General features: G+C 34.2%; 1 protein-coding gene across 1 annotated transcript in view; it reads left to right on the top strand.

Annotated features, from left to right (window-relative positions):
- Positions 1 to 13809, top strand: part of LOC117119954 (splicing regulatory glutamine/lysine-rich protein 1-like) — a gene marked incomplete in the record, with an annotated part of 36334 nt that overhangs the window by 2019 nt on the left and 20506 nt on the right. The window contains 5 exon segments of the mRNA XM_033264929.1: positions 1503 to 1640; positions 2907 to 3082; positions 3720 to 3850; positions 4007 to 4406; positions 5264 to 5320. Coding sequence (XP_033120820.1) covers positions 1503 to 1640; positions 2907 to 3082; positions 3720 to 3850; positions 4007 to 4406; positions 5264 to 5320 — 902 coding nt within the window.

Here is a 13809-nt window from a genome sequence, read left to right as displayed (position 1 = left end):
TTTTTTCTAGAAGTGAAAACATTTGTACTACAAATACAAAATACATTATTTTTTATCTATTTATTTATTTATTTATTTATTTTTTATTTATTTATTTATTTATTTATTTTTTAATTTATTTATTTTTTTTATTTTTTGCTTATAGCCTTTAATTAGGCCAATAATTGATAAAGTTACACATATTTGGTATTTGTAATAAATGGTTTTACTAGTGTCATTTCTACAAATATACTATCTGACCAATGTTCATTATTACATTTTCTTATGTTATTACAATAGTATTTTGTATTTTTTCCCATTTTCTTTCACCATTTTCTTTGTCATTATACATCTCAATTTTAATTTTCAATAGGATATCACACTTAAAGGAGCTCCACAGTGATTTAAAAACCTGTTTTATTCAACTCTGACAAAATTTTCTCTTTATAAATGGCAAATGCTGCAGATGTATATCAAATTAAAGTTATAAATTGATGTTTAGACACATTTTAAAACACATCATTTTTTTTTCACTAATTAATATTTAAATAATAATAAATTGAGAACCTAAAATTGTTAAATCCTTTATTCGGTAGAATCAGGGATGTTGTTATGTCGGAAGTGGGTGTGGTCAACCAGCCTTGAATTTTTCTACCCAGTCTAAAGCTAATTTCATGGCCCTCCACCCACCTTTATTAACCCACTTTTCCATCCTGAAAATCCACTCTTATTATTTAGAGTTTACCAATGTTATCACCCACCCACTCCTAAAATGTCTATTACCCTCAGTTTTCTACAGCTACTGCTACATGTATTTGTCATGAATACGTAAGATAGTGGACAACCTTATTTAAATTGACAAGGATAATATTTCCCCAATTTCATTTTTATATCGGGGAGCCTAACAGTTTATATAATGAGCAAGGAAATACAGTGTACAAAATTTAAAGTAGCAAATACATGTGCCTTTAACGAATGTGGCAAAGACAAGCCAAACCAGTCACTCATCGCAAAAATTAATTTTTGTTATTAATATTATAATATAAAAGAGTAAAATGAGAGCTACAGGTATGAAATGGTAAAAGAATCATTTAAATTTGACATTTATGAAGTTACATTTAAACATGCAACTGTTTATAGAACAAAATTTGAGAAATCAGCATTCAAAGTTTAAGATTTCGGGCATTTCTCAGGCAGAAAGAATTATTACCAAATCGTTAAAAATTATTGAACAATAAAAATGGGGAATAGCATTATGTATAGATATATAAAGTTTAGTTTAGTGTAATTAAAATAGACATCAACAATTTTGGCTTCCGGCATGTTTTGGCCATTATCTCAAGTGACTGGTTTGGCTTGTCTTTGCCACTAATGTTTTTAGACTGTTTAGACTTTTTTGGTAAATTTAATGGATAGTTTCTTAATTTGCAGTAGATAATTCAAATTTGATATAGAATTTCTACAGTTATTCTAACTACATAATTATACCTTCTTTAAATTTAAACTCCATTTTGTATTTGTAGTCGGCAGGCAGTAACACATCTTTTGATGCAACACTTGCGGCACTAGGCTTACCACAGCCTCCTCAGCTCTCCAACGTCGACCCATCGAAGATCGAAGAAATTAGACGAACAATATATGTTGGAAACTTGGATTCTTCTGTAAGTATTCTGATCTTGATATTTTATATACCGGTAGATTCCGCAAGGTTTGTTTACAGCCGTTCCCATGATATATAGTGGGTATTACTATGAAGAATTTACAGTGCGATCGGTGTTGTAATATAGGAAAGGGTAAATGTTATGGTTCGAAAATATCTGCTCACCATTAACGTGAGAAATAACGACGAAGAAAGGCACTATGATTGTTTAAAGTAATGTTTATTTACTTATTCTTGCATTCAATGTTCTTTGTACGCCTTTGAATTTACGTAATCCTTCATAAACCTAAGCTATCTTAGAAATCGTAGCATGTCAAAATCGCAGTTGCGGATGGAAGACTCTTGTGCATACCTAAACAAACTGTAGACATGCAGGGGGCCTAGGCCTAGCATTTCTCAAAAAAATCTCAATATTTGGGGCCAGTGTCTTTTGGAGGATTAGCAAACCATTTATTATGGCAAAACTCTGAATCGCAATTTCCAATCAATTTGGTGTAGTTACTGGCATTCCACCAAGCGTATTCAACATCAGTATGTGCATTATAGCACAAGCACTCCAAAGAAGCTGTAGGATTTCCTATTAAAGAGTGTTGCTCGCGCTGCATGTTTACAAATGATACCCACTATACGTCACATGACCAACCTAGTGGAATGTGTCAATTGTATTACAGGAAAATGTGAACACTTTTACTAATGCACAAATACCCATGTGGCACATTAAAATATACTACAAATCATTGTTCAGTCTACCAAATTTCTTTGACAAAAAAAACTGTTGTATGCCCATATATAGATATGATGTGCCTATACATCGTCATGATGTTATGTTATCATTACCATATTAAGTTAACATGTTTTTGTTGAAATTATAATTTGATTGTCCTGGAGACAGAGGTTAAGAAATTTAATCTAACAATCAGTCAATCTGATCTCATTAACTGCTTTTGAGTTTTTCATCAAATATGCTATTTGTGAAAAGTCAGTTCTACAACATATCATTTTTTTTTCTCTGGAACCTGGCTTTAAAATTCTTTCTAAACATTCATGAATCCAAACTTCAACATTTAGATATCATTAGCACACTTATCAACTTATTTGAGTGATTATGACAAAATTAAAAAAAAAAAAAAAAAACTGAATATAAATTGATTGAAAAATAAATTGATTTATAGGATGTCTACAACCACAACACGATTTCCATGGAAAAGTAGTGCATTAGTGCAAAATGTTATTTCATTTACATTTTAAAATTTACACTTTTATACAGGTGACTGCTGAGCAGCTGTTGACCTTTTTCCAGCAAATCGGAGAGGTCAAGTATGTACGCATGGCCGGAGATGAGACCCAACCAACTCGGTTCGCATTTGTGGAATTTAGCGATCAGATGACTGTAGCCAAAGCTTTAACTTACAACGGTGTGATGCATGGAGGACGCCCTCTGAAGTACGATTGAATTTAGTAAACATGTTGATATTAACTACAGCTTACATGAATTTACTGGAAATTAATAAATTACCGTATATATTTGAATAAATACCCCCACTTTTAATAAACTCCCCCCACCCCTCGATTAAACTCCCCCTCCAGAGCCTCATTTGGAATAAACACTGCCTCCCTTAATAAACGCCCCGGGGCATTTATTCCTTTTTCAAATAAACATGTTCATCCAACCCCCACCCCACCCCCAATTGACTCTAATAAAAAGTAATGAATGAAAAAAAAAAGTTATTTTCCAGGCCTGACATTGTTCCTTAATCCAGGCTAACTCTCATGAGGGTGTTATTTGAGGAGTGAAGTTTTTCCACTCATCTCTCTTAGGGTAAATTGACACTTAATAACAGTTTCAAAACACTTTCGACCAGTATTAACTTGAATTTCAGCCCTCTTGCTGAAATACAAGTTCATCCATAGATTTGAACCAGCCACCTTCTTTCCATGCTTCAGTGCACTCACATTTATAACCAAAAGCCCAGCCAAATGATGCTTGTATATGTAATGTTGTCACAGGTCGATATATCATATTTATATGTACAGTATTATAACTTTCAAATGAGTGACAACATTTTTTCTTTCTTTTTAGGATCAACCATTCCAATAATGCAATTGTGAAGCCACCTACCAAATCGAATGAAACTACCCAGAGAGAAATGGAAGAGGCCATGAAGAGAGTAAGGGATGCTCAGGCCCTGATACAAGCGGCCATTGATCCAGGTAAGGCAAAGGTGCTTTTTTGATTAGCCGTGACAACTTTAGGACGATATAATAATGTTGGAGATTATCGTATGATCCGCTTGAATAAAATTGATGATTTCTTTGTAAAATATTTTCCACAATATGAATTTGTGCTCTTCATGTTTTCAATTACAGTGTTCGACAAAGGTTCGACAAAAGAGAAAAAGAGGAGTCGATCTCGTAGTAAGAGAAGAAGTCGATCCCGTTCCCGTAAAAGGTCCCGTTCACGTCGGCGCTCTAGGAGTCGGCATCGTTCAAGAACACCACCACGACGTCGTAGATCCCGTTCACGCAAGAGGTCCAGGTCTCGTAGACGCACCCCATCCCCTCCGAAAAGAAGGTCACCGCGGAAAAGGTCTAGGACACCAAAGCGTAGATCCCGTACCCCAAGACGCCGGTCTAGATCTCCTCGTAAAAGATCAAGAACGCCAAGAAGAGTATCTCGATCTCCAAAACGAAGATCTGAAAAGTCACGAGGGGATAGGTCACCACGGCGGTCAAAGTCACCAAAACACAAATCTCGCTCCAGATCAAGGTAAGTGAGAATGAACAATATAATAGCTAGCCTATGTAGGATGACGTTTTTTCGAAAGTGGATTATTTCAGACCTTTAGGGTCAGTTAGATCTGTTTTTCTGTTTTATCAAGTATTATTTTTTCTGACGATTTTTGTTGAAAGGGATTTGTTCATTTTCTGCAGAGAAAAACAATTTCTGATGTTGCTTTTTTGGTATTTTTATTAGCTGAGCTGAGTATTTGTTTGTTGTGCTCTTAAGGGCTGCTTTTATATCTTGTAGAGGAAGGGAAATTTGTTGCTGATGATGAGGTGGACCTCTTGTAATGGTTTTAGACCTTTTCTAGCCACCTCAAAGTAATAATATTGAACATTTTGAAGTATATACCTCTAAATGCTTTAAAATATTACTATCATTTGAATGCAGTTAATTTTATATTTTAAAAACAAAATCATCAAGATTAATACCAGCAGAAACACAAGTGAAAGTGCAGCAGTTGATCGCCATTTTGTTGGCTGGATGGTATACCCTGCTAGATGAAATTCTGCACATTTTTTTTTTCATACACTGAATGTTATTTCTTTCTCAAAAACTATATCTCCTTTTCCTTGCCTTCTATGCACACTAGATCTGGCTAAGTTTACACATTTGGTTTAAAGATAAATTTCAAATGTGTCGAACGTTTAATCTTTTCTTTCAAGCATACATACTACATACATTTTAAGCATTAAATATTAATCAGATGAATCTAAAGACTTAAAGTAAAGTAGGCGACAGTTTAACAAGATGTATTGAGACCAAGAAACATAGAGCAGAGTTGAGGAAGAGGATATTTGTAACTCGGAGGAGAATGACTTACGTGTCGTTTTCTGTTGCAGAGACAGATCTCGAACCCCACCAAGAGGTTATCGGGACAGGTCGAGAGGTCGCAGCAGGTAGGGGAAAAGATTTGCCTGTGTATATAGCGTCAGTTTCTGTGGTATTTTCTGTGGCTATTTTAGATTGTGCTCGTAGCTAGATTTTGTTCTTTTATGTTAAAGCTAAATGTTAAATCACTCAATCAATGCACAAAGTCCATGATGCAATTCTGGTATCATGATGTTCCCACGGATGGTGAAAAGATGAAAAATCATTGGTTAACACTCTGACCGCCAGGAGTTTGATAAAATAGTGTCAGCTACCGCCAGATTTTTAGGAAATTTTAACACTTTTCCGAAGCTTGTTGAGAGTGCATATGTGATCAGATTTACATGTAATGAATACTACAAGAACTACAAACATTTTAGCTTTACAATGGTACCAAACACTTTATTATCACAATCTGTGACCCGTAACAGTAAAATGAAAATGACTCACTTTAGTAGATTTACGCAATTTCGCACAACGCTGAGATAATCGCGATTTCCTGAAAGTAAATCAATACCGCTCTACGCTAATGTAATCAAACAAATAGTGAAATACTTATGGTCCAGACTGAATATAATGTTCAAATTGTTTAGTACATGTCTGTAATTAACCCATCTATCGGATTTTGTTAAAGAACCTGAAACATGGAGATCTCCGTGTTTGGCGGGCAGAGTGTTAATGTAAAGGCTTATTTGCAATTGCAACATTCCTTCACATGCTAATATAAAAAAAAAAAAGAAGAAAACTAAAAATCACTATAGCATATACAAGTCTTACTGTACATGTAATGCTGTCAGATTTATATAAGATTTATATAGCACTTTATACTGAAATGCTCTCAAAGCACTTGAGATGTGGACTAGCTCTTACAGTAACTTGATTCTCCCCTTGGGGGTCCTCGTGACATTAGCCAAATTATACACTGTGCCTACGGTTTATAGTCCTTTTTCGAGAACAATTGTTCCACCGCCATAACCATAGGCGAGTGTGGCTGTATGCTGCGACGCCCCTGCCTTAACCGCTCAGCCATCCAACTCGCCATATATTTACTAATAGAATACTTTTACTTAGAAATGAAAAAAAATTAGAATTAATCAACAAATGGGCTCATCGCATTTAGACATAACCAAAAACGCAAGCAGTTTAACACAGTGGGAATGGTTTGGTTTGCCAAACTTGAGGTCTTGGTCTCAGTCCCTCGCTGTGCATTTTGCATGTGTCATTGAGCAAGGCACTTTATCTGCATTGCTTCTCTTCACCCAGCCTTAGGGATTCCTGCTCCTGTGCCAATATGGCAGCAACACTTAGGCATGTGACTAGGGAAAAACCTAAAATTTGGTAACCTAAAGAAAATGTGCTGTATATATACACCAAGTAAGAAATTACAAATAACGAAATAAACAGCAGATCTTTTCAGAACTATCTACCTTGTGTGCCGCAGGCATTAATATATAATAACCAAATTATATATATAAAAAAGACAGAAAAGCCATTAGCACTAATTTAAATTTTTTTTTTATTATTTATTTTATTTATATTATATTTTTTTATATTTGATTTTAAAATAAATTTCTTTTTAAGATATGTGTGTGTGTTAAGATGCTCACTTTCATGGTTGTTGTCCCACTTCTGTTTTGATTATTGTTATCCATGTTTAGAGTTACGGTTTCCTGTTTAGCATAGTTTACTTTTTGTTTAGCTTCAAACTTACCATCAGTTTTCCTTAAAATCAGCACCTGAATTACTGCCAGGGATGGCACCGGATTTTCCAAAACAGGTGGTCCATCGTTCCCTGACAGATGGGCCAGAGTCCACACCCACCTTAGCCCCAACATGTTTCAATTTACCTTGACAAATTTTACCTTGGCTGTCCAACAGCTGGACCAGGCATTCCACCTGCTGGCATCATCTCTTATTATTGCAACATCGCCACCCTCTTCCCCAAAGCAGAACTTGCTTACTTCAAACACTGAAGATGATTTTATATTAAACTTTTACATTTCACTCAACAGGTAATAGAATTTGCTATGGTTCTCACATTACTCTCTTTGAAATCAGATAACAGTTTATCTTTTAAAATTGTCCAAGCTCTTGATTACTCTACCTTTAATTAATCAGTTGAGTGCAGCTTAGCTCAGTCGGCTAATCTGGTGGTAGCCACTGTGTGTGCGCTGAACCGTGGAGATCTCTAGGTCCCCGGTTCTATTCTCATCGCTGCCTTTCCTTGTGTTTCAGCTGGAGGGCTAAAATACAAGTTAAAATAGTACACCGTCTTTCGGATGAGACGTTTAAGCCGTTGGCCCTGTGTGCATTTATAGCCCATGTGCACGTTAAAGAACGCAGTACACTCTTCGGAAAAGAGTGGGGGATTGTCTCCCGGTGTACTGCCCAATCACCACCAGAAGAACCCCACTGTAAATAAGTCTTCTTCTTCTAGACTTTCGTGGGCTATCCTTGGTTTTACACCGAATAATTCCAATCCAATCCAATCCAATTCTTTCTCTTCATTATTCCTCTTCTCCTATCTAACACTGTGCTGATCCAAGGGTGAATTTTTCAACATAAAAAATTAAGGAAAAAAGAAAATTATATTCAGAGAGTGTCATATCCAACCATTTAGAGGTGCCACAATCAAAATTTTTCTTACCTCAGCCATACTATCTGTAAAAGTCCCTCCTGGCCCCCTTCCTATTTTGAATTGCAGGATTCGCCATTGTAACATATCTGTGGCACTCGGTTTCCATATGTTTTTCTGTTTACGCATTCGTTGCAGAGGTGGATTCAGAGGACAGTGGCCCGGGTCTGTCCCAACAATTTTAAAAATTAAACAAAAATATTGGTTAAAAAAAGAAGGTAACATTCAAATTTAAGTCTTAGCGTGTCATTTTCGAACATCTAAAAGTACCATAGACATACGGTGCAATTTTGTATCGCTAGGTCTCGCTGCCACTTAATTTTGTATTCTTGGATCTGCTGCCATATTGCAACTCATACTTTACCAGGCATCCGTGTAATAGTCACAAGTCCATTAATCGTGTATGACCATAATAAGTTAAATTTGTTTTGTGATGCATGGTGAATTTAGTAATTTTTAGTGTGCAGTTAGTATGTATATTTAGAACATATATTTTGTTTTAAGATTTTTTGTTTGTTTTTGGACTGACAAATCATTAAAATTGAGTTAAAATGAGAAACTAAATTAATGTATTTATTTTCATAGCTTACCTTTAGCTTGAGATTGTTTATGATAATGAACTTATGCCTTTGATAGATCCTATAAATAGAAACCATTTATAAGTGATTTACACTTTATTTTTCTAACATATATATTTAAATTTCATTTGTTTAGAAACAAATGAAATTTCTTTGAAGATTCTTATTAGAAAGATAATTAACATCGGATATTAACAATAAATTCTTCCGACTTATTATTAGCAGTGTCATTGCCATGTAAATCCTGACCATGTTGCTGACGTCCATCTCCATAGTCATTACAAAGCTGGTTGCCAAGGCGATGGTTTCATCATTAGTAGTGATATGCAAATGAGCTTAAAAAATCCTTGCTCTTCCAGACTATAATTTAGTTTATATTTTTATTATTGGTTTTTTTTCTTGTGTTCTTTGATATCAAGGCATAGAAACATTATATATTTGTACTGGACAATTCAACTTTTTATCTATTATGTTATATAATTGTATTGATTTTTTTTTTCTGTTGACACTAATTTTGTCTAGTCAATTTTGGTCTACCAATATTGGTTTTCCATAAAGTGGAATAAGATGTGTTTTTTCTTTTTATGCATTGTTAATTCACATTACACTGTAATAGTATTCATTAATTATATATTACAGCAGACGAGGATGTGTGATAAGGGGAATGTTACTATAATTATACAACCCTGGGTTTTTTTTTTATCTAGTCAGTAGGCGACCAAAGTTTGGCGTCATTGATGGTGAAAGCAGCCGCATCGCATAATTTTGTTATTGTCGCGAACCACTTCACAGCCTGTCGACAGTACATAGCAGGAATATTCTAAGCACAGCCGGCCGAGAATGGTCAGCACGCAGCTCGAACTCCAAATTACGAAGCTCATAAACTGATGAAAGTAAAATTCTATGCCAAACCGCCTTTCAAACTTTTATTTAAGTGATTTCACACTTAATTAGAGATTTTTTTGGGAGTACCCCTTTTGCCACATCCTGAATCCACCACATGTTGCTTGCTCTGTAAGTATTGAGTGTCCTCTAATGATTGATCAGCTTTGGCTTAGTTGACCACCCTCATAAATTATTGTCGTAAATTTATATATTTAAAAATAAATTGATTCATCCTTGGCAAAAGTTCTGAGAAACGAACCCCAAGTTAACTGTTAAGGTTACGGTTTACTATGATTAGCTTAAAGCCTTTTTACTTCAATTTGCCATTCTGTATGCTGTACTCTAAAAGTTGTTGAACCAGGGAAAACCTTGCCAATGATAATACCAATTCAAAATCATTAACTATTTAATTTCCGTAGCGTACGTTATTCATGTTTACACATTGGAAATTCTAATCCTTTCGCCCCCTAAGATTGTTGTCCCACTTGATGTCCTTATTTAGGGTTATTTCAGGGAGTGGGCATAAAAATAGTTGGAGTTATTTAACACTGAGGGCCACATCCAAACATTGATGTTTCCAGTGCACTTTCAAACACCTTATATACACTTTTATGCCACTTTATGCTCAGTTTTAATATTACGTTTTGCAGATAATCGGTGTCAGGCCTTAATAAACAAGGTGTTTTCTAGCCATGAATGGTTGTCAGGCCGCACACACAGGGATTTTTAATTCATTTTTGTGGACCGCAAATAAATTACCCAGGGGCCATACTTTGACCACCTGTGTTGTAAAGTATAGCTTATTTTCGTTTCTTTTAGCTTGTTCTGTAAGTGTTGGGCTCCTAATGTGATCAGCTTCAGCACCCTCACAAATCATTATCGTTTTAATATATTTTAAAATAAATTAATGCATCCTTGGCAAATGTTTTGCGAAACCAACCTTCAGGCAACCTGTTAAGGTTGAAGTTTACAATAATTAGCTTAAAGCATTTTTACATCAATTTGTTATTCTGTATGCTGTACTGTAGAAGCTGTTCAACCAGGAAAACCTTGCCAATGATACCAATTCAAAATCATTAACTAATAATTTCCTACAGTGCATTCATGTTTACAATATTTGAATTCTAATTCTCATAACAGCTATTTATTTAAAAAAAAAAAAGAATTTAGTGTCCAAATACTTTAAAACATCGAATAGGAGCACCATGGGCTTAATGTCGAGAGGGCCAACTCAAAAAGATGCCCTCCCTTCTTCAGTTTTTGCAAGAGTAATCTCGAAAAGAAAACCTTGGTCTTTTAATACAGCTAATATGGGCTTCTTTGAGATAGTTCATGCTAACATAACATCTTTGATTATTAAAGCTTACAGTATCAATATTATGTCATTGTACTGTACTACCATGGTTGAAATTTTGAAATATTAAACAAAATTTCAAATTCCATATGAAAAATTAAAAAATGTATACTGTAGCATTCATTTTGAAAAGAAAGCCTCCTCTTTAGTTTGCAAAAATACTGTAATCTCAACAAGGAGCCCATCTCGAAAAGAGGCCATCTTGAAAACAAGCCCATCCAAGCATCTTAAAGAAATAGAAGCTTACCGCTTCCATTTTAGGTTTTACGGTAATGTCAGAAAATACTGTTGTTAGAAATTTGTAGAAGTGGTTTGGTTTTTTATTATATCTAAAGAGTGCCCTCTTTAGTTTCAACAGAAATGGTTTGACTTTGTTCTCATAAACTAATAGCATTTGAGAAGCCAAGCCAAGCCCTGTTATGAACAGAAAAGTAGTATGGGAGCTGATTTCTGAACCTGAGCACGAGTTTTCTAGGCTAAAAGTGACGTGTACATCCCATGGTAGTCTGTCTACACATTATTAACAAACGTAACAAAGGTGAACTTCCAAGCTGAACCCTAAATAATTATGTTGAATAGATGTTGGTCATTTTCGATTGCTTTTTTTGCAGCAGTTTCACTTGATGAATGCATTGTAAAGCTTAGGCTCATTGGTCTTTAATTCCGTGCTTCGGTGTCACGCGTACGTACTTCGTGAGTACTCTACCTTGATGAGCAGCGCTAATTGGCATTGCTTTGAATAGGATAGTTCGCTGGTTCGTATCCAGAGGTACCTGTAACGGTAATAATCGGGATTTAATTACCAGCGAGCGTTCAATATCAGAAAACTAGCTCTCCGTGCACTATACAGCATATGTGTTCCATCTCGTCATATTTAACGCTTTGCTTTACACAATTTTTACAGTCCATGTTGCACTGTAGTTATTCAGTTGAAAAATTAATTTAAAATTACATTACTAATTATAGTAAATTTGATAGAACATTATTCTCATAGAATGCATTACTTACACAGATGTCCTTGTTTGCTAACCTTTACATCATTCTCTCTGCTGAATGCGCTGTTTTTATGTCAGCTCAATTTTAAAAACATTATTTTTTTTAATACAGTAAATGGATCTCTGCTCTAAATTGACTATCATTTTATAATTAATATTAAAGTATATTTCAACAGATAATTAAATATGCATTTAAAAAAACTTTGTATAAAAACACACGGGTAAATATGTGATACATTAAATATATCAATTTCATCGAAACAAAGATTTATTTATTTACTAATATTTATTTATTATTTATTTTTCTTAAAATATGTGATACATTAAATATATCCATTTCATTGAAAAAGCACTTATTTATCAATTTATATTATTTATTTTTATTTATTTTTTTATTTATTTATTTACAAAAATAAATCATAAAACTAGACGGTATAATCGTGATCACAATAAATATTCACTTTTTATTCAAGTTTTTTTCTTGATTTTTTTTAACACCAATTAAATGTAGTAGAATTAATTTACCATAAACTTTTACTTAATTTACTTTATTACAGCAAAAGCCTTCATCGAAGTGATCATAAAATTAATTGCAATTATATATATTTTTCTATGTGCTACTATGCCTTTCTTATTAATTGTATTTATTTATTAATTATTATGATATTGTTTAACTATGCAGTGATTTTCTGGTGATCAATTCTAAAATGATACTAAGCTCTAATGCAATTCGTAAGGTCAAAGACACGTAGTTTATGGTTCCCTTACGGCCAGCAGCTCAACATTCAATCTTGTATTGATTGGCACTCTAACATCTCACCTTTATTATCCAAAAATATGAGAAATAAAAATACACATTAAATTGTATTAGACCCTGGGGTTACCATTAATAGCCGGACTCAATTGCCGTTTCAACTCCTTAGAAACAAATTTCACAGATTTTTGCAGGCAGGTGTTGCTCGCGTTCATACATGTGAACTTTATTTCGCCCGGTAAATCGTCAGGTATTAGGCATTTGTCGTTTTTTTTTTCAATTTTCCTTCTTCCGCTTTTATAAAATTGTCAGAGGCATTTATGTGACATGAGTCTAGAGACGAGTATTTTCCTGCTTTCTAATGTAGATTTATATCAGTTACATTTTAGTACAGTATATTTATTATTTAGACATCACAGACATACACACACTAGGTAAAGGTCTTTTTTAAAATTTTTATTGTAGTATAGCCTACAAGGGTAGTAGTGTATGTATATTTCTTGCAGTAAAATGAAATAATAACCCAACAGATAGTCAATTAAATGTTATCTTTGAAACTTAACTCTATCCAGACTATTATTATTAAATACTGTATGTCCATATATAGTCATGATGTGTCCATATATGGTCATAATGTGATGTTATCATGACCATATATAGGCATGTCACATGTTTTTGTCAAATAAAATACGATAGTCGTGACAGGGCTTTAAAGATATGTCTTTCCTAATTTGGGGAACCGCAAAACAAATATATATTGAATTAAATAATTTTAAAAGCATCAAGTAAGATTAGATTTTTAATACAGAACTTTTGAAATAATTTGTTACTAGTCAACTTAATTGTCTATATATATGCAAAAATAACAGTAGACCTATTATTAATAAATTGTTGATTCAAACTTAGAAGTATTCCATACCTATACCAAGTCTCGCGCATTTGTTGTGAGACTTAGGCATTTAGGGTTTGTCTCACGCTCTGATGCTTATAGACCAAAGACTTGCGCATAAATGTAATGCCCATATGATACAATATACAGTATGTAGTCTCCGTCTACAGTACTGAAAATTTCATGGTAACATCACCATCTAGCTGCACTAACACTGTGGATGTCCTTTTTTTATAAAGCACTCTCGGATAGGATCAAGGAAAAAAATGCAGATCTTGAATGCATTTTCGAGCATTTAGTAATAAAATTCTCCGGGGAGAGGGGGAGCGGAAGAGATGGAATCCCATACCTCTAGGGGTTGGGGGGGGGGCAGAATTTTCAAAAGTCTCAACGCCTGTAAATCTCTTTAACATGAAATGTCTGCATAA

The sequence above is a fragment of the Anneissia japonica genome, unplaced genomic scaffold, assembly GCF_011630105.1.
Source record: "Anneissia japonica isolate Jap-2015-1 unplaced genomic scaffold, ASM1163010v1 scaffold287920_len488460_cov166, whole genome shotgun sequence".
NCBI lineage: Eukaryota > Metazoa > Echinodermata > Crinoidea > Comatulida > Comatulidae > Anneissia > Anneissia japonica.
This window is presented reverse-complemented; position numbering and strand designations above follow the sequence as displayed.